The sequence below is a fragment of the Balaenoptera borealis genome, assembly GCF_965194805.1.
Source record: "Balaenoptera borealis genome assembly, chromosome: 2".
NCBI lineage: Eukaryota > Metazoa > Chordata > Mammalia > Artiodactyla > Balaenopteridae > Balaenoptera > Balaenoptera borealis.
This window is the reverse complement of record NC_138867.1, coordinates 45,231,940-45,259,558: the sequence shown is the minus strand read 5'-3', so window position 1 is coordinate 45,259,558 and position 27,619 is coordinate 45,231,940. Positions and strand designations below refer to the sequence as shown.

At 39.3% G+C, this 27,619-nt stretch overlaps 1 protein-coding gene across 2 annotated transcripts in view; it reads left to right on the top strand.

Annotated features, from left to right (window-relative positions):
- ANKRD55 (ankyrin repeat domain 55) overlaps window positions 1-27,619 on the top strand; it is a 502,662-nt gene that overhangs the window by 387,908 nt on the left and 87,135 nt on the right. Inside the window, exon 7 of one of the 2 annotated variants that reach the window (XM_082382340.1) lies at window positions 22,467-22,557. In XM_082382340.1, the coding sequence (XP_082238466.1) occupies window positions 22,500-22,557 (58 nt within the window). In that variant the 5' untranslated portion in view covers window positions 22,467-22,499. Of the gene's footprint in view, window positions 1-112; window positions 22,558-27,619 lie in introns of those variants that run through there. The other variant, XM_082382339.1, reaches the window with a different exon arrangement.

Sequence of the window (27,619 nt, the reverse complement as noted above, 5' to 3'; positions counted from 1 at the left end):
AATAGAAGAAAAGTTGAAGAATTTCAACAGAGAAATAACTCTATTTTTAAAAAAGCAGACCTAACACAACATTGTAAGTCAACTATACTCCAATAAAAATTTTTTTAAAAAATGAAGCAAGCAACTAGATAGTAAAATTTTGAAAGCACCAAAAGCATCAATTATGTCGAATAAATCAAATGAAAGATGACCAGAAATTCTACACTGAAATATACAGAAAATTGCTGAGGAAAGTAAAAGAGAACCTAAATAAATGAAGGAATATACCATGAACATGGAATTCAAAGATGTAAGACTTTTAAGATATCAGTTCTCTCCAATTCATCTATAAATTCAAAGCAATCCCTATAAAGATCTCAGCAGTTTTTTTTTTAAACATCTTTATTGAAGTATAATTGCTTTACAATGGTGTGTTAGTTTCTGCTTTATAACAAAGTGAATCAGTTATACATATACATATGTTCCCATATCTCTTCCCTCTTGCATCTCCCTCCCTCCCACCCTCCCTATCCCACCCCTCTAGGTGGTCACAAAGCACCGATCAGCAGTTTTTTTTAATTGGTGGAAATTGACAAGCTATTTGTAAAATTTATATGGAAATACAAAGGACCTATTATAACTAAGGCAATCTTGAAGAGGAAAAACAAACCAAATATCAAAGCTAGACTAATTTTAAAGTGTGGTCTTGGTACAAGAATAGACAATAGACCATGGAATAGAATAGAGTTTAGAAACAGATCCATACGTATACGATCAATCACTTGATTTACGATGAAGACATTACAGAAATTCAGCGGAAGAAGGATGGTCTTTTCAATAAATTGTGCTGGCTCAAATGGATATCCATATGGAAAAAAAAGGAAACTTGACCCTTTTTCACACCATACACAAAAATTAACTCAAGATGGATCATATACTTAAAAGTATAAAGTAAAACAATAAAGATTCTAGAAGAAAACACAGGAAATATTTTCAGGACTTTGGGGTAGGCCACAGTTTCTTAAACAGAACACAACGAAATAACGATAAGTTGGATTTAATTGCTAAATTAAGAAATTCCATTCAATGAGTGACACTATTAAGAGAAAAGAAAAAGAAAACTTGAGAGTGGCACGTGCGCGTGCACACACACACACACACACATATACATACACACACCTGGCAAAGCATTTATATCTAGAAAATACTCTTCTTCAAAAATTCTACACAATTTTTTAAATTGGGCAAGAATCCTGAGCAGGTACTTCACAAAAGAGGATACCAAAATGGTCAGCCTACAAGTGAAAAGATTCTTGGCAACATTACTCACGAGGGAAATGCAAAGTAAACCACATCTTGATACCATATGTTGCTGGTAGTCCAGAAACATCAGTGTTTCTCCTAGAGAAAGCAATTGCAAAACCACAGCTCTGAATACCAGAAAGTGAGTTAGAGTAGGTGTCAATAATTATAAACAGCCTAGTTTAATTTGAAGAGTGAGGTTTCTGTTAAAGATTTTCCTCATGCAGTGTAATGAATTTTAATTCCCCATTGTCGTTATGTCAGTTACACTTGCCAGCCTAGTACAAAATGTGAAAAGCTATAACAGAAACCTCACTCTTGGGATTAAACATTACTGTTCACAATTATTGAAATATGTCCAAATTCACTTTTTGATATTCAAAGTTGTGGTTTTACCATTGCTTTTTCATGAAGGAACATTAGAGAGACAAGGCCACACAATCTTGCAAAATAACCTCTCCAAGATGCAGGAATTTAGTCCCCTTAGATGTGATAACATTGCAAGAATGTGTCTATTTATTGAGCAATGAGAAAGTCTATTTATTACAGAGCAAAAAGAAGAACTAGTACGTGGAAATACATAGCACAATGAAAATACATATGGAGGTTCCTTAAAAAACTAAAAATAGAACTACCATATGACCCAGCAATCCCACTACTGGGCATATACCCTGAGAAAACCATAATTCAAAAAGACACATGCACCTCAGTGTTCATTGCAGCTCTATTTACAATAGCCAGGACATAGAAGCAACCTAAATGTCCATCAACAGAGGAATGGATAAAGAAGATGTGGTACATATATACAATGGAATATTACTCAGCCATAAAAAGGAACGAAATTAGGTCATTTGTAGAGATGTGGATGGACCTAGAGTCTGTCATACAAAGTGAAGTAAGTCAGAAACAGAAAAACAAATATTGTATATTAATGCATATTTGTGGAATCTAGAAAAATGGTACAGATGAACCTATTTGCAGGGCAGGAATAGAGACGCAGACATAGAGAATGGACATGTGGACATGGGGGGGAAGGGGAGGGTGGGATGAATTGGGAGATTAGGATTGACATATATACTACCATGTGTAAAATAGATAGCTAGTGGGAACCTGCTGAATAGCACAGGGAGCTCAGCTTGGTGCTCTGTGGTGACCTAGATGGGTGGGATGGCGGAGGGTGTTGGGAGGGATGTCCAAGAGGGAGGGGTGATATGTATACATATAGCTGATTCACTTCGTTATACAGCAGAAACTAACACAACATTGTAAAGCAATTACACTCCAATTAAAAAGAAAATACGTAACATTTACACTCTGGGACTGAGACATTGGGTTTGGAGAGCTCTGGAAATGAGAAGCAGTTTGCATTTATATCCACTTGGTTTCCTACAACTCTGGCCCCTCTGTGCCCACTGCACTTCTCCTCCATTGTCACTGGTTCTCAAAGTGGCGATCTCTATGATGTCTTATGACCTGATAACTTCAAAAAGAGACTTTTTCCATTACCATATAGCTGGAGACTACTTGCCAAGTTCATTAGTACCGTATAAGGGGACATGCATGGGACTGAGAAACTGAAGAGCCAGCAGAAGCATGGGTTAATTCATTGTGCATCATTTAGCAAGCCATTACTCTCTGCCTAACCGTAAAATGGCTTAACAATATCTGCTCCATCCTGTCACGTGCTACAACGTGGTAAACTGTGAGGAACTTATGCTAAGCGAAATAAGACAAATATTGCATTATTCCACTTTTACAACATACTTAAAGTGGTTAAATTTATAGCAAAAAAAAGCAGAATGGTGGTTGCCAAGGACTGAGAGGAAGGGGAAATGGGAGTTAATGTTTAATGGATATAGAGTTTAAGTTTTGCAAGATGAAAAAGTCCTGGAGATTTGTTACACAGCAGTGTGAGTATGCTTAACACTACTGAATTTTACACTTAAAAATGATTAAGATAGTAAACTTTATATGTTTTTACTGCAATTAAAAATAAAAGAAAAATGTGATAAAAAAATATAATATCTGCTCCCCGGGATCTCCAGACCACAAGTGATTGTTCCTTCCTTTAAACCACTTGAGTTCTCAACTTAGGGCTCAGGATCCCCTGAGGTGTTTTGAGGAGACGCTTGAAACTTGAATGGAAAGCTATTTTCACTAACCTCTAACTGAATGTAGCATTTACTTCAGTCACAAATCACAGTGGCAGTAGATGTAATGTGACTGTCACCAATAGAAATCACAAGTATTTTCATATCATATGTTTCTTATAGATATCTCATAATACTGTTCATGCTCAGCCCTACTTCAAAATTACTGTAGTTATCAAAGCTACCACTAAATCATGCTATGTAATGTGTTAATACAGATGCTTATATACTACCATATTACAACATTTTAAAACTTTTTTTTTACTATATTGCTATATAATTGGTTTTCTTTGCAATTGTACGCTTGTTATTTTATGCGTTTATCCTAATAAGGAGTCAATAGGTTCTACTAGATTGCCAAAGAGGTCCCTGGCACCAAAAAAAAAAAAAAAAAAAAGAAAGAAAAGATTAAGACTCTCACCATAGCCTATTATTGACTTATTGTTTTGTCATGCTCATCATACAATGTGTCACTGACATGTGTTATGTAAATGTCCAGACACCTCATCTAGACTGGAAGCCCCATCCTTCACAGAACCTGGCTGAATGTCTTGCATATAGTCAATGCTCAAAGTGTTTTTGTTGATTTATTAATAGTACGATTCAGAGCTTAGGTCTGGAGTTAGGCTACCTCTGTTCAAACTCTGACTCCTGAACCTTGGGCAAGTGACTTAACCCCCCCAAGCCTTAATATCCCCATCTGAAAATGGAGCTATTAATGCTACCTATCTCCTTGGGTTCTTGTGAGAATTAAATGAAACAATACACATGAAGAGCCTAGCATAACCTCTGTCCCATCATAAACTCTTAATACAAATTATCTGTTCTTTATAAATATATTATTATCCATGGGAGTTGTGAGTGAAATCATGAAAGCAAGATAGCAAGGGGGGATCATGGACATTAAAGGGAGGTGAAAGGTAGGGGAGAGGCAAAGATTTGGGTTGGCTCCTTCAGAGATTATTCAGACTTAGGGGGCCAAGCAGAGCAATCAAGGCTTATAGGGCTGACTCGCACCTGGTGGTAAACAGATCTGTGTGTTCAAAAGTGTAATAAGTGATTTGTGTCCCCTCATATTGCCCAGCTCTTAAAGTCACAGGTCCTTGGCTAAGGTATCATCCCCAGAAGTCACCTGTGATAATAAACTAATGTTGATTTCCACTCACAGAGCAAGAGGCCATAGGGAGCAGGGGAGAAAGCACTGCCCTGGGTCAACACACCTCTGTGGTCTTGGTTTTCTCCCTTCTCAGAATGTGGGACTGTTTGCCCTTAAAGTTCTTTCTACTCTAAACCTCTGTAATCCTCTGAAGGAATCTGTGCTTATTTGAGAGGATGATTGTATCCACAGAGCTGGGTCTTAGAATACCTAACCACTGCCATCTGACTCACAGGTGCTGGCCTTGAAGGGTAAATATACCTGTCCAAGGGGCAGGAAGACTTCTGAGCACACAGGACTTGTTCTGGAAAGTGGTCCAGGGAGGTCAGAATGTGAGACTCATGAGCCAGCAGAAGAGGTGAATAAAATTGAAAATAGGACATCAGAAGATGAAAGATGGACAGGGGGTGACCAGAGACAGAATGTATACTTAATTTATACCTATCCATGCATACAAAATTGGATTTTTAAAAAGAAAAAATATTTCTCATTTCTGATTATTGGGGGGGTTAGGGGTGTAGTAGGTCATAGAATAGCAGCTCATTTACAAAGCACGTTGGGATAGTGAATCAGGCCAAGCACTCAACAAGTGCCCGATACCCACTTATTGATCAGTAGTCAATGAATGATCTTCTCCAAGTCAGCTATTTTGTTTTTCACTAAGAGAAGAACTTAAGAATTCTGATTTGGATCTCTATTTGCACATGGCAAGCATAGAATTTAATACACATGAGTCTGTCTCATGCAAACAGAATTATGTAAACAGCACTTAAAGAGGCTGATTTCGTCTTGTGGAAATCTTCTGTCATTGCCAGAAGGGGATTCAGAAATCACCAAAGCCACCTCTTGTTCCCATCAAATATTATTAGTAGGCTAATAATGAAAATCACTTCTCTCATATCTCAGCCTGTCAAGCAGATAGCTAAAGGCTTTCCCAGTGTGTTTTTTGTATCTTGAATGATAACAGAGAGAATATGACAATAAAATGACAATGATACGCCTATGCCCGTAGAATTTCAGTTTGTTTATTTAACTGGGTGAAGGAAAGCTTTAGCCTGTTACCTGGAGAATCAGAGATGAATTCAGATGTAGCCCTTGAAAACAATTGTTTTGTCTCCCTAAACCTAGCCATGCCAAAAACTTCATGCTGCATATTGAGTTCTCCTTTCCTCCTCATATCTCAGTTTTGGTTTCAGTACAGTTTCTTTCCCTGAGGGAAAGAGAGAGAAATGTCAGAATATAAGCTCTGGAAGCTTAAATCCTGCTGATAGGTGAAATATTCCATCAAGCTAAACTTGCCTAAAGGCTGATCTATTGCTGCATGTATAACTCCTTCAGCAAATTTCTCACAGACAAATAGGACAAATTAGGCCAAGGAAGGATTCAGGCATTGTTTCACCCAGAAACATATGCATTGGGTCTGCATGATACCAAAAAGATGGTCATGTTAGGGACCCAAAGCCTGTCATCAAACAAGCTGTTTAACATAATGTAGATCAAATAAAATACACAACGGCTGACTAAAATTTTAATTTTCTGCTCTGTAAGCTGAATATAAATCTGTTCACCTCAGCAGTATTTTCAGGGGGAAGAAAATAGATTTTTTAAAAGTTGTGTCTGACAAAAAGACTGTGAAATCAAAAAAGGGATTGCTGTTAACACACAGCATTTCAAAACTTATCTGGCAAAACCTCATGTGAAAACATCCTTTTGGACAGGATATAAAGGAAACCGCCAAACCCTTGATGTCATTAAATTGTTGATGCTGTATTCATGCACCACAGTGTCGCCTCAACCAGCCAGGCAATAATCCAAACTTCCTTATTTTTCTTTCTACAAATAAAAGAAAAATGTTTTCTCTGATGATTACTGGTTTAGTTATCAACTCTCTGGTTCTGTTTGTAAAAGAAGGATGGTTAAGATAGCTTTTTGTTCTAATCTGGTTTATGCTTCTCTGGACAGTGAGATTTCTTTTTTTCAAGACATATGACAGGAAGAATTCAAGAGTTAAATTTCTCCCGAGAGGAAAAGGAGATTAGAGGCAGAGCTAGAGAGAGAAGAGATATATAAATGATACCTGAGAAATGCCAGACTGGCTTCAAGCAGGAGAGGATTCCATCTGAACCCCATTTCTCTATTTAAGGGTGGAACCTGGGTCCTGTGGCCAACTTCATCAGCCCTTCATCTCCCTGCCTTAATCTCCTTCAGAGAGAAAATCCTTTTAAAGTCCCTGGGTTTATTCATTCCAGCACGTAGAGTCCTGAGTTACAGGTCCAGACATCCAACCTCTGTTCAAGCTCTGTCAAGAGTCAGACCCAACCTGGACAGCTGGTGTATTAGCATAAAAATAAGAAGGCAAGAGTCCTGAGTGATTTGCTGAGCAAATAATTCATTTCAGTTAAGTACTAACAGAGTATCTGCCATGTGTACAGAAGAAGGAGAACTTGAGCCCAGGGCTTGTGACAGCAAAATTCACCATTATTTCCAGCATACAACATTGCCACGGCTAAACTGCCAAGGTCCCACCTCCACCCCTAAAATAATGCTGATGCTTAAGTGGTAAAAGCCCTGAGATTTGAGGAAAATATTATTTGAGCCTATATGTTTTTCATAGCAGATGTTCTCAGTCAACTCCCCCAGCCATTGGAAACCTAAGTGTGGTCACTGGTGAAGTAGATCCTAACAGGTCCGTCAGAACAAGTGCTTATCAGTGCTTATCTGCACAGCAGTGCCTGCGCTCAGCAGCTATAGAGCTGAAATTGGACCAAGGAGAGATAGGGTAGTCAGGAAGGAAAGAGCAAACGTAGGCTTTTTTTTTTTTTTCCCAAAAGTACATCAGGAAAGGAAGAATAGACCTGTTTGAAGAAACATCACAATTTTGTTTTATATTGTGTTTGTTTTTAAGAATTGAAAGATGTGAGCATACATATAGGCTAGGAAAAAGAATCTTGAGAGAAAAGGATGAAGTTGCAAAAGAGGTGGAATAATTGATGGAAATAATAATAGTAAATATACAAGGGAATTACTATGGGTAAAGCATTGCTCTCAGAGCTTGACATATTTAAATCAATTTAATTCACTCCAAAATTTTATGAGAAACTTGCTAGTAGTATTCTGATTTTACAGATGAGGAAAATAAGGCATAGCTTAAACAGTGTCAAGTTACAAGACTGGGGTTTAAACCCAGCATTCAGGCTCCAGAGTCCATACTCGTTTTTTTTTTTTTAAACTTTGGGTTTGTTTATTTATTTATTTATTTATTTATTTATTTATTTATTTATTTATTTATTTATTTATGGCTGTGTTGGGTCTTCGTTTCTGTGCGAGGGCTTTCTCTATTTGCGGCAAGTGGGGGCCACTCTTCATCGCGGTGCGCGGGCCTCTTCACTATCACGGCCTCTCTTGTTGCGGAGCACAGGCTCCAGACGCGCAGGCTCAGTAGTTGTGGCTCACGGGCCCAGTTGCCCCGCGGCATGTGGGATCTTCCCAGACCAGGGCTCGAACCCGTGTCCCCTGCATTGGCAGGCAGATTCTCAACCACTGTGCGACCAGGGAAGCCCCAGAGTCCATACTCTTAATGGTTGTGCAAATCTGCTTCTCTAGGGAAAGTTTTTATGTAGGTTGAGGTGAACTAATGGTAGCCTAGCAGAAGGAAATAAGGAGAGCTAGGGGAAGGGACAGAGAAATTTAGAAGCATAGGAGAGAAAAGTTGAGGGCATTCACATTAGATGGCTATGCTGATTCTTAAGGTCCCTTATGTTCAAAATCGGGCTGTCAACACAAACACACAGAAGGAAATCACCTCCTTACCTACTGTGACAGGCTTCATTTTCCAATTAATCTACCAGCTACAATTATTTAGACAAATGTGTGAAAACTTGTGACTGGGCCACAAATCTAGTCTATAGAACTCATATATATTCTGTTCCTACCTGTTCTGATTCAGGCATACTTATCATTGGACATATTTTGGAAAGACATTAATATCCTGGGATCTACCCTGAGATTGTTCAGTTTGTTCTCTGATATTTCCTGTGGAGAGGATCAAAGCTGTTAGAGCTATGTATTCCAAAAATTCTGAAAGTATGCTCAGTGTTTTCCTTGGAGAGGTGAAAGAGCAAGGCGTTGATCAATCATGGGATGTGGCAGAATATGGTCACACCTTTGAGAGACTCTAACTCTTGAGAAGAACTCAATTACAGAATTTTTTAAAGAAGAAGGCTGGCATGGAATATCCAGTGCTAAATGATGTGTTTCAAATGACAAGTGCTGGAGGAATTCAGAAAAGGTAGCTAAGATAGTAGTAACTTACATTTATTGAGCTGTTTTAGGTACTTTACACAGAGTGATATGCTGGTAAATCAGTGCTCAAAAAAAAAAAAAAGAGGCCCCGACTTGTAGCATTTGCCAGTTCCCATGGTGTAAATACTCCTACCACAGCCAATTTCAAGCCACAGAATTCCTGACTGTCTTTCAGTCAGCCGGTAGGAGCCGGTAGGAGCTGACTCCAGCACACCATCATTTTGTTATCGCATTTCATCCTCACAACAACCTGTTAAGGTGGGTACCATTATTATCTCCAGTGTACACATTAGGAAAAATATTCAGAGGTTTCATAATTTGCACAGGTGCGCAGAGCTACAACGAAGCAGAGCTCTGAGGGAAGCTCAGACTGTGTGACTCTAATAACATCTAGCCATAGGCCTACCCCTTCTTTACCCTACAAATAGCCATGGAGATTCAAGGTGGTAATGGCCACCAGTCATTAAGCAATCTCCACCTCTGGCTCACGTCTGTTACAGGTAGATTTTCTGAGACCCCTTGGGGACTGAGTTTATATTTCTAGGTTTTTACTGTTCAGTAGAGAGTCTCTGGGTAAAAGCCCATAAGTGTATATTTTACTTAATATTTGAAAAATATTCTAGCCCCTTGCTACACAAAGGATGAACCAACTACCGGCATCATCTGGGTCCTTGCTAGAAATCCAGAATCTCTGGCTCCTACCCATATCTACTAAATCAGAACCTGCATCTTAAGACAATCCCCAGGTGATATGTGTGCCTGTTAAAATTTAAGAAACTTTAGCCTACAGGATCATACTGGGGCTTTCATGTACCAAGAGTGTCTCACATTGTATGCTGTTCTTCTTGCAGTTGGCAGGGACGGGCACTGATACAACAATACACTCGATCTTGTCCTGTCCCTTTTGTGGCTGTTAAGGGTACAGTCTATGGTCATAAAACAGAGTGACTCTATCGAGTGAGACTTCGGCCTCCTTAGCAACATTTCTAAGCAAACAGCTAGAGGTTTCTCTTCCATTAACCTGCTTAGTAACCTCAAATTTTGTTTTTCTAACTGTACAAGAAACTTTGGAGAGCCAAGTTCAACTAGATTTCTCACAAGGATTTCCTCTCAGAAAAATTAATGCAATGAAAATTATCTTCTAAACCCTCCAGAGTCTGCCAGGAAGGGGAGGAGGGGAGCAGTGAGATTGCTGGAGCCAGGCCTCTATGACATGTGCCAATTTAATTCAAACCACAGGGCTTCAATTGAACTTGGCCAATAATTCATGAGTTGAAAATAGAAGGAAAGGGTATGTGGCCAAAGTTAGAACTTTTTAAAAGTACTTTTGAGATGTTCAGCAAATTCACCATCCACAGATATTTAAAAGCACTGTGGGTTGGGCTTGTATCAGATTTTCTTTTCTGTATTTTCCCAAATCCATTGCATTACTGAAGGAGTGGCCACAATCCAGATGCAACTGAATGTAAATCCTCACTCTTTCCAGTTGAGGTGGAAATCTAAAAACAAAACAAATGCAATTCAGAGAACGAAAAAATTTCAAAAATATCAACTCTAGATTTCAAAAGTAAAGACCAAAATTATTCTAATGTGTGGACACCTATGGTAAGAGCAATGTCTACCAGCTAATACTAGCTTAAATACATTCAGCTGGAATAACAGGGTGAGGAACCCCTTTACATTTTTCATCTGGGCAAGGTAGGCTAGAAAACCTGCCTCTTAGAGAGGCAGGGAAGAGGGATAAAAGGAAGAGCATTCTCTCTGCCCAGTTATGGGGAGGGTCTTAACAGATGTTGGTCATTCAGAGATATTTCCTCAGGCTTCTGGTGACCAAGAATAGCATCCAAGGACTCTGAGATGCCAGAAGACCACAGAAGAAGGCCTCCTAAATCTCCCTAAACTGAAAGCTTCTCATGAATGGGGATCACATCTCTATTTCGGTTACCATCATATCCCCAGCACCACGACCATTGCCTGATACACATTCAGCCCTCATTAAATATTTATCATATGACTGAAGAATAAATAAAGTCATTGCTACAGATTAACCTGAGCATGGTAGAAATGCCTGATACTTACCAAATTCCCATCATGATATGCATGAAAATAAAAGTTTATAGTAGCCTGAAAACTAAAAATAAAAGGAAAACATAGGGCAAAGTCAGAAATGGGGGTGTCTGCACTAACCAGGAATGGGATTGTGCAGACTGGGAAGGGGAGGAGGAAAGGAATACTCACTGTGGAGCCAGAAGGCTTCCATCACCTACTTCACCATTTTGCCAAAAGTTGGATTTGTCCATTTGGGCACTTGACATTTAGTGTTTAACAAACCAGTATCTGTTACTGGCTACTGACTATATGAGTAGCACTGTTTTGGCACTGTGAGAGACAGAAGACCCATCTTTCAGATCATACCTTCTGGGAACCTAAAACTTGGTGATGGACTCCTGGATTATATAACAATGATGGTAACAATGAAAATAATGATAATGGCTTCTCTGGGTGCTTCAGTATTCCATGCTCTTCAGTGTGGCCATGCTTCCTTTCTTCCTCCTCTACCCTCTTTCAAACTGTGCCCCATCAATCCTGCTGAAAGTAAGGAATAAGGCTCAGCCAGTCAGCTAAACAGCCTTTCCTAAAGATCACTCCAAGATCCTATAAAATAGCACGGTACAATAGAAATAAAATGCAGGCCATGTGTGTAGTATTAATTTTTCTAGTAATCATATTCAAAAATAAGTAGAAAGAAACAGGTAAAATTAATTTTAGTGATATACTGTATTTAACATAATATGTCTAAAATATTATCATCATAATATATAATTAACATAAAATTTATTAAGGGAACAATTTGTATTATTTTTTTCATACTAAGTCTTCAAAATCCAGTATGTATTTTACACTTAAAGCACATCTCAATTTGGACTAGCCACGTTTTAAATGCTCAATAGCCACATATATTAGCTGACAGCTACCTTATTGAACAGTACAGCTCTAGAAGCTCGGAAATGACCACTTAAAAGGATCCAATTAAAATCTCAAAAAAAAAGTGTTTGTAAGAGCACTAATCCTATTTATGAGGGCTCCGCCCTCATGACCTAATTACCTCCCAAAGGCCACACCTCCAAATACCATTATACAGGGGACTAGGTTTCAACATATGAATTTTGGGGGAACACAAACATTCAGTCTATAGCAAGCACTGTGGAAACATGAAAAAACCTGAATTATTTAAAGTTGGTATTGATTAAAATGATAATTGAAATTAATGTATCATGAATCTTAATGAAAAGTTTTAAATAAAGAAGATATTGACCAAACTACTTTGAGAATGCAAAGTACTGTTTAGTTATTGGCCTTTACGTCAATTTTAAAATAAGAAGGTTCAAAAAGATTATGTGCCAGTTACCATAAAATTTAAATTTAATCTACACTTACCTGTCACCTTAGCATTATAGAGTCTGCTTGATAATGGGAAAAGCGATAGAATATTGAAAGTTTTATTTTGATAGATCCAAGAACTTCTGACTTTACAACCTTTTATTTGTTATAAGAATTTGCAGATTTTAGAAAATTTGTGGTAGAGAACTATATTTGTTCACTTAAAGTTGTAACCATGTTTGTTTTAAGAGATTGGTTTTTCTCGTGAGTCGTATGAATAATTAACCTACTAACCGATTTCTTTGGTCTACTTTTAATTAACCAGGAAGAAAGACTATGCATATCCTTCTAAAATCAGAAACAAACCTAAAGGCATTTTTCAGTAAAATAGTTAAGTGACTTCAACAGATTGCTTTAAAACCAACGCATAATCTCAGTTTTTCACAATAGCACTTTACATATATTACTGGGTTTTAACTCTTAAAACAACCCTGCGAGATTAGTATTTTTTAATCCTCGTTTGTAACTGTGGTTAAGTAATTTGCTCAGTATCTCAAAGCTAGAAATGTGCTGAGCTGGAACTTAAACTCGGGCTGTGTCATGTCCAAGCCCCCATCACTGCCTTCATAGCCGCCATTATAGTTCCCACTTCCGTAACTTGAGCACGTTGCTGAGAAGCCTCTGGTTTCACCCGAATAAAATGTAGGATTACCTAAAACCTCTCTGTAAGTGTACACTAGGTTTACAACACTATCAGAATATCATTAAAACATAGCAGCACATCTGAAATTCTCAAATATATGGTTTCTTGTTTACATGGGAAAATGTCAAGGTCATCAGAAGTCCTCACCAGAAAGTTCTTAATAAGGAATTACCCCAATAAGCGATGGTTAATTGGGTCCTAATGCAATATTGTCAGTGACCAAGTAAGTCATCAACTTTGGCAAGGAAAGTCCTCCAGTGAAGTCCTTCATTCACTAAATATTTATTGGCACTTCCTCTGTGCTTCATTCTGAACTGGACTGGGGTCACAGAGTGGGCAAAGCAGACAAGGGCCCTGTCCTTAGGAAGTTTACCCTCTACTGGAGAAGTGTCTTAATTTGAGTTTTCCCAGAAGAAGATCCTGGGACAATGATTCCAATGCAAGTAGCTTATTGAGAAGTGCAGGAAATACCATGGGGTAGGAAAGGTGGGTGGGGAGATGTCATACAGGTAGGAAATGGCAGCCCATAAAAAGTGTGTTATTAAACCAGTTATCACAGGTGGCAGTGGAGCTTATTTCTTAAAGGGTAACATTGGGAAATGGTGTAAAACAGCACACCTCAGAATCATTACATCTAAAGGCAAGGCAGCTGGTGTCTATAGGCCAGCTCCCAAGAGTCACTGGTTGAGGGTTGCTGTGGGTCGGGGAAGGGGGTGATTAGCTCCCTGGCACTTCTGGCCTAGCCCCCAGAGCTGGCAAAGTGACCTTCTGTATTCTGGAAAAATGCCCTCAGACCAAGACCCAGACACAGATATTTGAAAGTCAGCTGAAGCACATTGAAAAGTCTGGGGAACAACAGCATAGACTACAGGGAGACAGATAATGAAGATATAATGAAGTACAAGTTAATTACAGATAGTGACAATTACAAGAAGGGAAAAATGAGGACATTTTATTAACTGTAATTAGGGTTGGGCAGGGAGGCAGCTGCTGCTTTACATGGAATATGGAGGTTGGGTAAGGCCTCTCTGAGCCGACACCTGGACGGTAGGGAGAAGCCCGCCAGGGGAAGAGTCAAAGGAAGAGGGATTTAAACCAGCCCTGTGCCAGGTGTGGGCCACAGCTGGTGCCAGCCCAGGAACTGCTTGTCACCAGTTCGAGACAAGGTATGTTCAAAAACTGAGAGTACTTCTAAACGTAACCATTTAGAAATTGTTACAGCAATTAGACATTGCCACACCTCCAAGCCTGTGGTAATGGACTTGTCTCTGTGAACGTGGTGTAGACCACTTTGGGTGCTGTCAAACTGGTGTGGAAAGTCACGCACAGTAGGATAGTGTTAAATACATGATATTTTAAGTTTAGTTCATGCACTATAATCTAAATGTGTATACAGATCTCAGAAAAATAAGGACTTATTTCTCTTTCTTCTTTCCTCTCCCAACCCCCTTCCCTCTGGCAACCACCTGTTTGTTCTCTGTATCTGTGAGTCTGTTTCTATTTTGTTATGTTTGTTCATTTGTTTTTTAGATTCCACATATAAGTGAAATCAATACAATATTTGTCTTTCTCTGTATGACTTATTTCACTTAACATAATACCCTCCAGGTCCATCATGTTGTCTCAAATGACAAGAGTTCTTTTTTTTTTTTTTAATTTATTTTTGACTGCGTTGGGTCTTCGTTGCTGCACTTAGGCTTTCTCTAGTTGCAGCGAACGGGGGCTACTCTTTGTTGCAGTGCACAGGCTCTAGGTGCGTGGGCTCAGTAGTTGTGGCTCGTGGGCTCTAGAGCCCAGACTCAGTAGTTGTGGCACACGGGGTTAGTTGCTCCGCGGCATGTGGGATCTTCCTGGACCAGGGCTCGAACCTGTGTCCCCTGCATTGGCAGGAGGATTCTTAACCACTGCACCACCAGGGAAGTCCTCAAATGACAAGAGTTCATTTTTATGGCTGGGTAATATTTCATTCTATATATAACACATCTTCTTTATCCATTCATCTATTGATGGACACTTAGGTAGTTTCCATATCTTGGCTATTGTAAATAATGCAGCAATGAACATAGGGATACATGTATCCTTTTGAATTAGTGGGGTTTTTTTCCTTCAGATAAATACCCAGGAGTGGAATTGCTGGATCATATGGTAGCTCTATTTTTAATTTTTTGAGGAATCTCCATACTGTTTTCCACAGTAGCTGTACCAGTAGCTGTACCAATTAACATTCCCACCAATAGTGTACAAGGGTTTCCTTTTCTCCACATCCTTCCCAACACTTGTTATCTGATGTCTTTTGGATAATAGCCACTCTGACAGGTGTGAGGTAATATCTCATTGTGGTTTTGATTTGCATTTCCCTGATGATTAGTTATGTTGTGCATCTTTTCATGTGGCTGTTGACTATCTGTATATCTTCTTTGGGAAAATGCCTATTCAGATCCTCTGCCATTTTTTAAATAGGTTGTGTGATCTATTTTTTTTGATGTTAATTGAGTTGTATGAGTTCTTTGTATATTTTGGATATTAGCCACTTATCAGATATATCATTTGCAAGTATATTCTCCCATACAGTAGGTGATCTTTTCCTTTTGTAGATAGTTTCCTTCACTGTGCAAAAAATTTTTTAGTTTGATATAGTCACATTTGTTTATTTTTGCTTTGGTTTCCCTTGCCTGAGGAGAGATAGCCAAAAAAAATTACTACAACCTTTGTCAAAGAGAGTACTACCTATGTTTTCTTCACACTTATTTATTTTTAAAACTTGCTATTTTCAATCATTTTAATTCTTAACAAGTGTGTTTTAAAACATATTTTAGGATAATATTATTAGTTAAATTATAGAAGTAAAATTTATATTGTTTGTTCTTTCAGGTTTATTGAGGTATGATTTAGTAATCTTCTCCTTTTGGAGGGGTTTAGTTCTCTGAGTTTGTCAAGTGAATAGAGAGTGTATAACCATCACCACAATCAATATAGAGAGTATTTCTATCACTCCAAAAGTTCTCTCTGGCCTCTTTGTAGTTTATTCCCTCCCTGCTGGAAAGCACTCCTCTGGTTTCTATCTGTATCTTTTGCCAGGATGCCTTATAAAGGGAATCATGCGGTATGTAGTCTTTTGTGTCCGGCTTCTTTCACTCAGTCAAGTGCATTTAAGATCCACTCATTTCTTGCATGTATCAGTGCTTCACTCCTTTTCATTGCTGAGTAGTATTCCATCATATAGATGTACCACTGTTTGTTTATTCATTTACTGGTTGATGAACATTTGGGTTGTTTCCAGTTTTGGGTGATAATAAAGTTGCTATAAACATTCACATATAGCTATTTGTGAAAACATACGTTTTCATTTCTCTTAAGTAAATGCCAGGGAGTTGGATTGCTGGGCCATGTTTATGTTTAACTTTATAAGAAACAGCCAAACTGTTTTCCAAAATAGCTGGGTTATTTTGCATTCCCATCAGCAATGTGTCAGAGTTCTATCATCATCACCAGCACACAGTGTGTTTTTAGCTTTTTTAAAGCCATTCCAATAGGTGTGTAGTGGTATTTCATTGTGATTTTAATTTATACTTTCCAATGAGTAATAATGTTGAGCATCTTTTCATAGACTTATTTGCCATCTATATATTTTCTTTGGTGACATGTCTGTTCAAATCTTTGTCCTTTTTAAAATTAGGGTTTTTTTATTACTAGGTTTTGATAATTCTTTGTGTATTCTGGATACCAATCCTTTATCAGATATGTTTTACAAATATTTTCTTCCTGTCTGTGGTTTGTCTTTTTGTTTTCTCACCAGCATCTCTTAAAGAACAAAAAGTTTTTAATTATGACAAAATACAATCACAGTGGCTGCTGTGATTGAGGAAATAAATTTTTTATTTTATTAAATTTTAATTTAACTTAAATAGCAATATGTAGCTAGTGATTACCATATTGGACAGCACAGCATATTAATGCCTAAATGTACTTTCAATGAACAATGTGTACATTTTAAAAATTCTTTGAGCTTCCCTGGTGGCGCAGTGGTTGGGAGTCTGCCTGCTAATGCAGGGGACACGGGTTCGAGCCCTGGTCTGGGAAGATCCCACATGCCACGGAGCAACTAGGCCCGTGAGCCACAACGACTGAGCCTGCGCATCTGGAGCCTGTGCCCCGCAACAAGAAAGGCTGCGATAGTGAAAGGCCTGCGCACCGCAATGAAGAGTGGCCCCTGCTTGCTGCAACTAGAGAAAGCCCGCGCACGAAATGAAGACCCAACACAGCCAAAAATAAATAAATAAATAAATAAATAATCCTTCCCTCTACTAAAAAAAAAAAAAAAAAAAATTCTTTGATTATTCTATGTTTTGATTACATTTTTTGATGTAACTTTATGCTTGTTTGAATCTAATAATAAAGATTGGGGGTTGCATTCTGTAAATCTTATTTTTTCTTTTTCAATTTTTAATTTTCATTATATTTTATTAATGTATCAGTTCCATGATGCTTTGGAAATTTAAAAACCTGGTCCTTCACCACAGGTAGTCTGAGAAGCCCTGAACTAGACAGATGTTGTACATGGGCAAAGGCCTGTCTCCCTGACAGGGATATTCCTCATTGTTAACCCACAAAGTGGCATTCTAGAGAAGGAAGTGACAGATGGGGTAAAGGAGTGAAAGACTATTTTAGAAAATGTGGTCAGAGAAAGCCTCTGTGAAATGGTGACGTTTGAACTGGAGAAAGAGCATTCCAAGTGGTGGGATAGAATAGCAAAGTTTTGGGAGTTTGGGAAAGGGCATGGCATGTTCAAGGAACAGAAAGGAGACCAGTGTGGCCGGATGTGAGAACGGAGGGAGGGTGGTGAGAGATGAGCTGGAGAGGCAGCACAGAGCCAGATTTTGCAGTCACACAGACCTTGTCCTCTCTTCCCCTCCTACGTTGTAGATAATAATTAATGAACCACAGGCACCTGGTATGTGTGAAAAGTGTGTGAATATGTCTGAATAAGGGCCTTATTCAAAACGCACTTGAAAAAAAACAACCAAATGTTATCTTACACTTGGCTTTGGCTGTTTAGAAAGAATTATCTCTATGTTTGCAGCTCGGGAAGTGGACTGAACAATAATAACTCTCACATGAATTTAGGGGGTGGGGTCCCCATACCACAGATTAAGACACTGAGGCTCAAAAAGTTATATAATTTGCCCAAATCACACAGTTAACAAGAAATAGACTCAAACTCATGTCCTTTCCACTCTATTTGTTTTCAAAATGAGTCCAAAACAGCCCTTTTACAAATGTGAAATTGTCTATATTTTAATTTGGTTTTGGTAATGATATAAATGGGCACAGAAATATAACAGTTATAGAGACTGCATCTACTTTGAGAAGTCCTCCTCTGTGTTAGTTTCTTGAAGCTTCTGTAACAAATAAGCACAAACTTGGTGGCTGAGAACAGAGAAATTTATTTTCTCACAATTCTGGAAACCAGAAGTTCAAAATCAAGGTGTCAACAGCACCATACTATCTCTGAGGGCTCAAGGGGCAATCTGTTCCTTGCCTTTTCCAGCTTCTAGTGGCTCCAAGTGTACCTTGGCTTGTGGCTGCATCATTCCAATCTCCGGTCACATGAACTCCACTTCACTATGTGTGTCTCTTATAAGGACACTTGTCATTGAATTTAGGGCCCACTCAGATAATCTAGGATGAGTTCAACTTGAGATCCTTAATTTGATTACATAGGCAAAGACCTCTTTTCCAAATAAGGTCACATTCACAGGTTCTGAAAATTAAGATGCGGATGCATCTTTGGGGTGGAAGGGCACCACTGAACCCACCACACCCTCCCTGCGCTTCAGCCTGGAAGCTCTCCCCAAGCAGTCGGTTGGGGACTCATCAGGCTCAGCTTTCTTGATTCTCTTCTGCCAGGGATCTCTGGCCTGCACTGCCTGCTGTCTGAAAAATATCATTTCAAATGTTTTGCTTAGTTTTCTAGCTGTTTAAGCAGGAGGGTAAATCCAGTCCCTATTACTCCAGCATAGCCAGAAGCAGAAGCTGCACCAAAGTGAAGTTCATTGAGCATAGAGACCTTTCCTATCTTACTGACGTCTGCATCATCAGTGCCTATCAAAATGATTGGAGCATAGTAATCTTTCCATAGCCACTGATGAATTAATGAACAAATGAATTAAAAGGAGGTTAATCTATTGGGTTGGCAGAAAAGTGCCTTTGGTTTTTAAGTAAAAATAAAAGACACATTTTTCATTTTCACCAAGAACTTCATTGAGCAACGTATTCACCCTTTTGTTCCACTACCTTCTGCCATTTTTCAGGCAACTTCATAATTCCATCTTCCCAAAACTTTTTAGCTTTTTTGAACAGAGAACTGTTCCAGGTGCCTTTTACAGTCTTCTAGCGAATTGAAAATTTTTCCATTAAGAGAATTTTGTAAAGAGCGAAATAAATGGAAATCCAAAGGTGCAATGTTTGGTGAATACAGTGGATGAATCAGAACTTCCCAGCCTGTAACAGTTTTTGCCTGGTCATCAAAGAAACATGCAGTCTTGCGTTATCCTGATGGAAGATTATACGTTTTCTGTTGACTAATTCTGGATGCTTTTCTTCGAGTGCTGCTTTCAGTTGGTCTAATTGGGAGCAGCACTTGTTGGAATTAATCGTTTGGGTTCCCAGAAGGAGCTCATAATAGAGGAATCCCTTCCAACCCCACCATATACACAACATCACCTTTGGATGAAGACCAGCCTTTGGTGTGGTTGGTGGTGGCTCATTTCGCTTGCCCCATGATCTCTTCTGCTCTACATTATTGTACAGTATCCACTTTTCATCACCTGTGACAATTTGTTTCAAAAACAGAACGTTTTCGTTACGTTTCAGTAGAGAATTGCATGCGGAAATACGGTCAAGAAGGTTTTTTTCGCTTGACTTAGGTGGAACCCAAACATCAAAGCGACTTACATAACCAAGCTGGGGCAAATGATTTTCAACGCTTGATTTGGGTATTTTGAGGATGTCGGCTATTTCCCGTGCGGTATAACGTTGATTGTTCTCAATTAATGTCTCAACTTGATCGCTATAAACTTCAATTGGTCTACCCAACCCTGGAGCATCGTCCAGCGAGAAATCTCCAGCACGAAACTTCGCAAACCACTTTTGACATGTTTGATCAGTCACAGCACCTTCTCCATATACTGCACAAATCTTTTTTTTGCTTTTTTTTTTTTTGCCTTTTTACCTTTCTTGAAATAATAAAGCATAATATGCCAAAAATGTTGCTTTTTTTCTTCCATCTTCAATATTAAAATGGCTACACAAAAATTCACCAACTTTGAGAGAGTGGCATGGACATATACACACTACCAAATGTAAAATAGATAGCGAGTGGGAAGCAGCCACATAGCACAGGGAGATCAGCTCGGTGCTTTTTGACCACCTAGAGGGGTGGGATAGGGAGGGTGGGAGGGAGACGCAGAGGGAGGGGATATGGGGATATATGTATACGTATAGCTGATTCACTTTGTTATACAGCAGAAACTAACACACCATTGTAAAGCAATTATACTCCAATAAAGATGTTAAAAAAAATTCACCAACTTTGATAAGTCTTTTTTGAAATGCACACTGATATGAAAGCTGTCACAATACAATCTAACAAAATTGTTTCAAATGACGTTAAAGACAACTAAGTGCTGCTAGAGCCATCTTACGGAAAAAAACGAACGAACCTTTTGGCCAACCCAATAAATCCTTGATTTTTCTTGTGTTTGGGACCAAGTGACCACAACTCCTTTTACCTCAGTCAGTTGGGTGAGCTTAAGCCATCTCTCCTTAACTGAATATCTGCTAGCATAAGCCAAAGTGTCCTCACCAATTCACTCTCGGCCTCCAAAGTCTGGCTTTCATGGTTAATGCAAAAAAAAAAAACAGCACTGGGAAATTTAAGAAATGTATCTATGGAGCACATTTTGCATAATGATTTATAAGAAGTAGGTTCTGCCCATGTTTTAAATAAAATGAACACAGGGTGTTTGTGGGGGAAGGGCTGATGTGAGGAAGGTAAGTGGGTCCTAGTATTGTCACAGGGAACTGAGGCCAGACAGTCTGCTGATGGGGAAAATATGAGAGGCAAGAGATAAGAAAGAAGCCTGTCTATTGAAAAACACAGTCCATATCAGTAGATCAAAACAAGTGTGGCCATACACGAAGAAAAATGGTTTCTGCTTTTATTTCCATAGTCACACACTAATTAAGTTAAAAAATTTTGTTATCATTATCAACAGCATTTACAAGATCATCTTCTATATGACTATTTGACTTATCCAAAAACCTGATTGTCTTGATTTTAGAGCTTTGCTTTGAATTTATTATATCAGATTTTTAATAACAAATATAAAACAACAGGCTTGTTATAATAAGCCTAAAAATACAGAGGTAGATAAAGAACAAGATAGAAATCTCCTACTTTAATTGCAATCCCCTGAGGTAGCCAATATTAACAGTATATCTTCATACATCTTCCTCTGTTCCTGTGAACATACATGAACATATTTATATATACAGTCGGTGGTTGCTGGTTTTATAAAGATGTGAACAAATGAAATATATAACTTTTTTCATTTAATAATAGAGTCATCCTACCAGATAAATTCATAGAGATTTACTTCAGAGTTTTAAATCTAGAGTATGAATTTACTACCATTTATTCAACTGCTCCTCAAATGATATACATTTGGGTGATTTGAGGTTTTTCCACCACGTATAATACTGCACTAAACACCCTTGTGATTGCACACTGTTTTAATTTTATCGCCATGGATATCTGAGCCCTGAAATCCAACCTTTCAAACGCTACTTCCTTCCCCCCATCCTCCCTGTCATTCGGAGAACAGAGCTGAAGGGAGACTAAAGATGAGCTATGAAAGCCGGTAATTACTCCATACAGCACATGGCCAGCAGCCTCCTGCTACAATATTTACGTACTATTCCATTGAGATGGCACTCTGCTCACATGACCCAAATGCAGTTCTCACTCCACCAAGAACACAGCTGAATCCAAACTGCATTGGCAGCTTTGCACATGCTCCGTCTGGCCCTGTGAATCCTCACTCACCCATTGAGATTTCTTTTGGTTTAAAACAACACACCAGCTGCTGAGGCTCCTGTTACCGCCAGTATTTTCCTGGCCCAGATCCAAGGCAGGTGGCCCTCTATGAAAACCGTTTTTCAAGGTTTGAGCTTTTTTTGTCTGTATTTGTTGGGGGATAGAGGGTGTATAATATTTACACGTGGGTATAGCTGATGAGTGAGACCATAAGAAGTAACTCTTTTTCCTGTCAGGTATTACAGGAATAACATTTACCTATTTCCATCATTTGCCTTGACAAAGACCGGCAGCTCTAATGCACATTTAATTCTCAAACAGAGGTCTTGGCAAGGGATGCTGTATCTGACTGTTGTGTTGACCGTAACGTGTAAGATGGTGTTTTCTCCTCTCTAGAGACCTGGATGCTTTTTGCCATCCTGATGGTAAATGATGAGACAGGCAACCATGGATTTCAGCACTCCATCTGTGTTTGATCAGCAAAAAGGTAAAAATGCTGCTTTAACTCACCCTTTGGTTCTTTGCATCTTTAGTCCAACGGTAGGGATTTGCAGTTGTACGGGGAGAGAGAGTAATGTGTGTGTGTGTGTGTGTGTGTGTGGGTGTGGGTGTGGGTGTGATGTGGGAAGAGGATTTCACATAGGAACCAAACCTGTTCTAAATGTTCACTTCTCATTTGATAAGCATTTAGAAGGGAAAAATAAGCTTATGGTCTATTAGTCTTGCTAAAGTGCTCCTACCTACAAATTTTAAAAATTGGGTTTCAAGCACACCAGCTATTCAGATAGTATCGTCTTTATTCTCATTAGCTTTTTGTTCAAATCTTTAAAATATATAGATTATAATAAGTAACATAAACCCAATATCTCATTGCTATAGTTTCATAAATATCTCTTGATTCCCTTCAGGAATAGATGTTGCCCAGATTTATGCTATAGTTGATATATTATCTCATCCGAGGTTGTGTAATGACCTATCACTATGTTATTATTTGCAATGAAAGGATATATCTTTCTTCCTCATAATTCCCAGTGTGGAAGTAATTTTCCACACAAAACGATTGCTGTGAAATTGATCCATCCTTATAAAAAACATGTATTCAGGCATGCAGTCTGTGCATGTACATTTTGCATATGAAGTGTGTGCGTGTATGTATATATATGTATATATATATACACCTATGTGTAATTATGCATCTTTTCTCTGTAAGTACAGAAAATTTCCATTCTTTAAATGTAAGTAATATTTTAGAAGATTTTTTTAAAAAATATCTGATAGCTAAACCACTTTCAATACCCTCTGAGTATTCCTCAGAATCCTAAGATCCTTTGGTCATTTACCTGTTTTGGCTACACCGTGAAAATGGTTGTCTGTGAAAGCCTCATTAAGAAAATTCATTGCTTCTTTCCTTTTCCCTTTTCCTGCTCTAGGACATAGTGTGTTTACTACCTACCCTTCAAGCTACATCTGGTTTCATGGGTGAATTATTTCAGTTCAGTGCTTTGTCAAGTTACAGACTTACATTTAGATTTCTGAGTAACTACTGTGTGTGTGTGTGTGTGTGTGTGTGTGTGTGTGTGCATCTTCAGGATGTGCCAGTTTACACAGCATTGGGCTAGGAACACCATAGAGAAAGTGATTGTTACAGTTGTGCCCACCACATCCTTTGTACAGTTTGTATCACTGACGGCAATCAGCAAAAATGAAAATATGCTTAGATCCAAAGACCTCATACTGGCTAAAAAATGACATTATTGAGCTATGCAATTCAAAGAGAAACATAATGGGTTTATTTTTTAAGACTAATTTGAGGGAGCTGAACTAACTGCAGAGCACTAGCCCCTCGTAATGAATCCATCTGTTCCAGTGTTGTGTCTCCTAACAGGACTGAGCCCAAAACATAGTTAAAATATTCATTTATAATATTTATTTTCTTATAGCACCTTTCATGTGAGCAATTCACAGCTATTTCTCCACCCTAGACCTGATTCTTCCCCTTGTAAGTTAACCCTCTCCCTGACACCTCCACCTCTATTTCTCAATCATTTCTCTCTAGAGGTGCTGTGGTTTGGTGGAAATAGCATGGGCGACGTAGGTTAGAATGGCAGAATAACTACTTCTTAGCTGTGTGACCTTAGCAAGTTACCTGACCTCTCTGGGCCTTAATTGCCTCAGCAGTAAAATAAAGGAAAAGATGCTCACCTAGCAAGGTTGTTGTGAGAATCTAAAATAATGTAAAAAAAGCACCTGTCACATTGCCTGATATGCATGAAGTACTTTCAAACTGTGGCTGCTTTTGTTATTATCATTGCTGTTATAATTATTACCAGCCTCCACTGTGAGTTCCTCAAATGTGAAAGATTATTCACCTCTCTATCTCTAGCTTGAATTTAGCAGTCCTCAGCAATGAGGACTCAGCAATACAAATGAGAGTTTAGTTAAGGCCAGTTGACTATACTACATTAATTATTTTCTTTAGAACTCCAGGGTACCATTTAGAGCAACCCCTAGAATAACAGTTAACTAAATGATACCTGAATAGTTCTATTATCACATTAACCCTTCCACCTTCTTAAAAGCATGAAAGGCCATAATAGGTTTAGACCATTGCATAGATTCTAAATACCATATTGTTGGGCAAAACCATGGTGAAGTGACTTTCTCTTGAAAAGTTGAGTATGGGTAGGGCTTTAGTAGAGGATTTTCCTTGAATTCCTAATATCTGGGGAATCAAAACTCTAGTGTCCACTAGCTTTACATGCAGATGTTGACAAAAGACATTACATCTGGAAAGATCTTAGAAGTCTTGTAAGACTGCTGCAATGGCATCGCCTTTATGGAATGTAGACATCGGCATTTAGGTACAACTTTGTGTCCTATTTTATTTTACCTTCAAAAGAAAAACACTATCAAAAACCAAGGAAGTCCATGGTGTTCTCCACAACTGGTTGGCATTTGACTACTTGTTTGAATTAAGTATGGAAAGTCATTGACAGTGTGGATTGTTCCCGAGGTTGGCTTGATTTTTTTTTTAATTAATTAATTTATTTATTTACTTTTGGCTGTGTTGGGTCTTCGTTTCTGTGCGAGGGCTTTCTCTAGTCGCGGTGAGTGGGGGCCACTCTTCATCGTGGTGCGCGGGCCTCTCACTATCGTGGCCTCTCTTGTTGCGGAGCACAGGCTCCAGACGCGCAGGCTCAGTAGTTGTGGCTCACGGGCCCAGTTGCTCCGTGGCACGTGGGATCTTCCCAGACCAGGGCTCGAACCCGTGTCCCCTGCATTGGCAGGCAGATTCTCAACCACTGCGCCACCAGGGAAGCCCCTTGGCTTGATTTTTGGTTTTGTTTTTATTTTTGATTCTGAGTCATTGCATCCTCTACCAGCTGTTAATTCATCATGGGGTTGGGGGGGAAGGAAATGTTGCATTGCTGTTCGTAGGCTTTTTTATTATTTTTTATTACAATTATTAAAGACCTGGCTTTCTCCTCTCATCACTGTGAGATTACAGATCTACCTGAATGAAACGTAACATTGAAATGAAAAGAAAAGAAAAACTTGGCCACATATAAAAATCACCTAGACAGTTTTTGAAAATCCTGATGCCTGGATTCCACCACTGGATATTCCAGTTTATCTGGTGAGGGGCATGGCCAGACAAAGCTCCCCAGGAAGTTCTAACATACAACAAAGATTGAGAACCGTTCATTCCATCCATCCCCCTAAGATCTCAGATGGGAAAAGTGAAGCACTGAGAGGTTAAAATGGGGGCCAATTTATGATCAGAACACACAGCTAATTAGTAACAGAGGGGACTGAGACCCAGGTGTTCGCTATCCAGACAGCAGACTAAGAAGTTTCTTTCTGAGGGCAATCTCTGGTCTTAACAGCTACTTTGAGGTGGAGGTAGGGCTCAGGCAGCTCTGGCTTATGGTTGCCCAGAGAATGGTCAGCTATGTGCACTTGGAAACTATGATGAATGATGACCTTCAGTTTGGCTCAAACCAGAACCAGGTGGATTTGGTAAGTCTGAGTCCCTCCAATTGCATTTTTCTATTTTTCTCTTTAGCAGAGGTAATAAGACAACCCCATGCCAGGGGCTTGGGGACAGATGGACATTTGCTCTAGTCCAGTCTCAGTCCTCATCCCAGTTGCATGGACTTGGACAAACTGGTTGATCTTCTCATCTGTGAAATGTGGGTAATATTATACATTCACAGGGTTGCTAGGAGGCTTAAAGATTGTGTTATCTTCCTGGCTAAGGGGATTCGGGCTGTGTCTCTGGCTTGCCCTGTGAAGCTGTGAGGGAGGAAGCCTGGGTCTGCAGAGCTCTCCACTCCGGCTTTGTGCTTCTTGCTTTCACCACGGCAACATCTCTCTGGTCCCACGTGTTCTCCCTGGCTGTCTTCTCTCTCAAAGCCCACACGCAGGAAAGGACCTGTAGTAAAATCATTTACTACAGAACACAGAGGTTCCTACTGAAGTTGAGACTTCAGTTATGTAACCAAAGATCCCTGCATGAGGAGGAACCCAGGCCTCAGAGAGAAAACAGAAACGACAAGGGAGGTCCCAAGGGCCTCACCCAGCCCAGCCCTGCCCCAGCTCTGTAAGAAGGGTTTGAGGAGGCGGAGCAGTGTGTCTGCAGGCACCTCTGGGGGGTGTGGCCCACCCTCACAGGTTTTTCTCTGGTAGAGCTGTTGAGAGAATGCCAGGAGGGGCTCGGCCCTCCAGCCCAGATTTATACAGAGCATCGTGTCCTAGGGCTGCTGTAACAAATTACCATAAACTGAGTGGCTTCAGACAAGAGAAATGCAATCTCTCACAGCTCTGGAAGCCAGAAGTATGAAATCAAGATGTCAGCAGGGGGTGTGCTCCGTCCGAAGGCTCTAGGGAAGAGTCCTTCCTTGTCTCCTCCAGCTTCTAACTGCTGTGGCTTCATCACCCCAATCCGCCTCCATCTTCACATGGCCTTTTCCTCTGCATGTGTGTCTGAGAACTCCCTCTGCCTCTCTCTTATAACAATACATGTGCTTGCATTTAGGGCCCACCCAGATACGCCAGGATAACTTTCTACTCTTAAAATCCTTAACTCAGTCTTTCAACATGTGAGGTGCTATGCACTCTTTTGCCATATGAGGTCATAGTCACAGGTCCCAGGGACTAGGGCATGGATATACCTTCAAGGCCACCATTCAGGCTGCTACTTGGCATGAAAAAAGGTCAGATCTCAAGTTCCTTCTCAGAGATATACAGCCTCATCGCTGGGTTTTTGGTAAAATCCATTCTCATTTAAGTCGGAAGAAAGGTTGGCATTTGGGAGGTGGGATGGAAAGGGCATAAGATAAAATGGCAAAACTGAGGTTCAAGCCTAAACCTGCCTGACTTCCAAACCCATCTTTTTTCTACTGCAATACCCTTCCTTGATCAACCATACATTTTAATGAAGAAATAAGACATTAACAAAAATTTAAATTAATGAAGCATATATTTTTACAATCAAGCTGTTATCCCTTGTATTGTGGATTTTTAAAGCTCCCACGTGCAGATGTGCT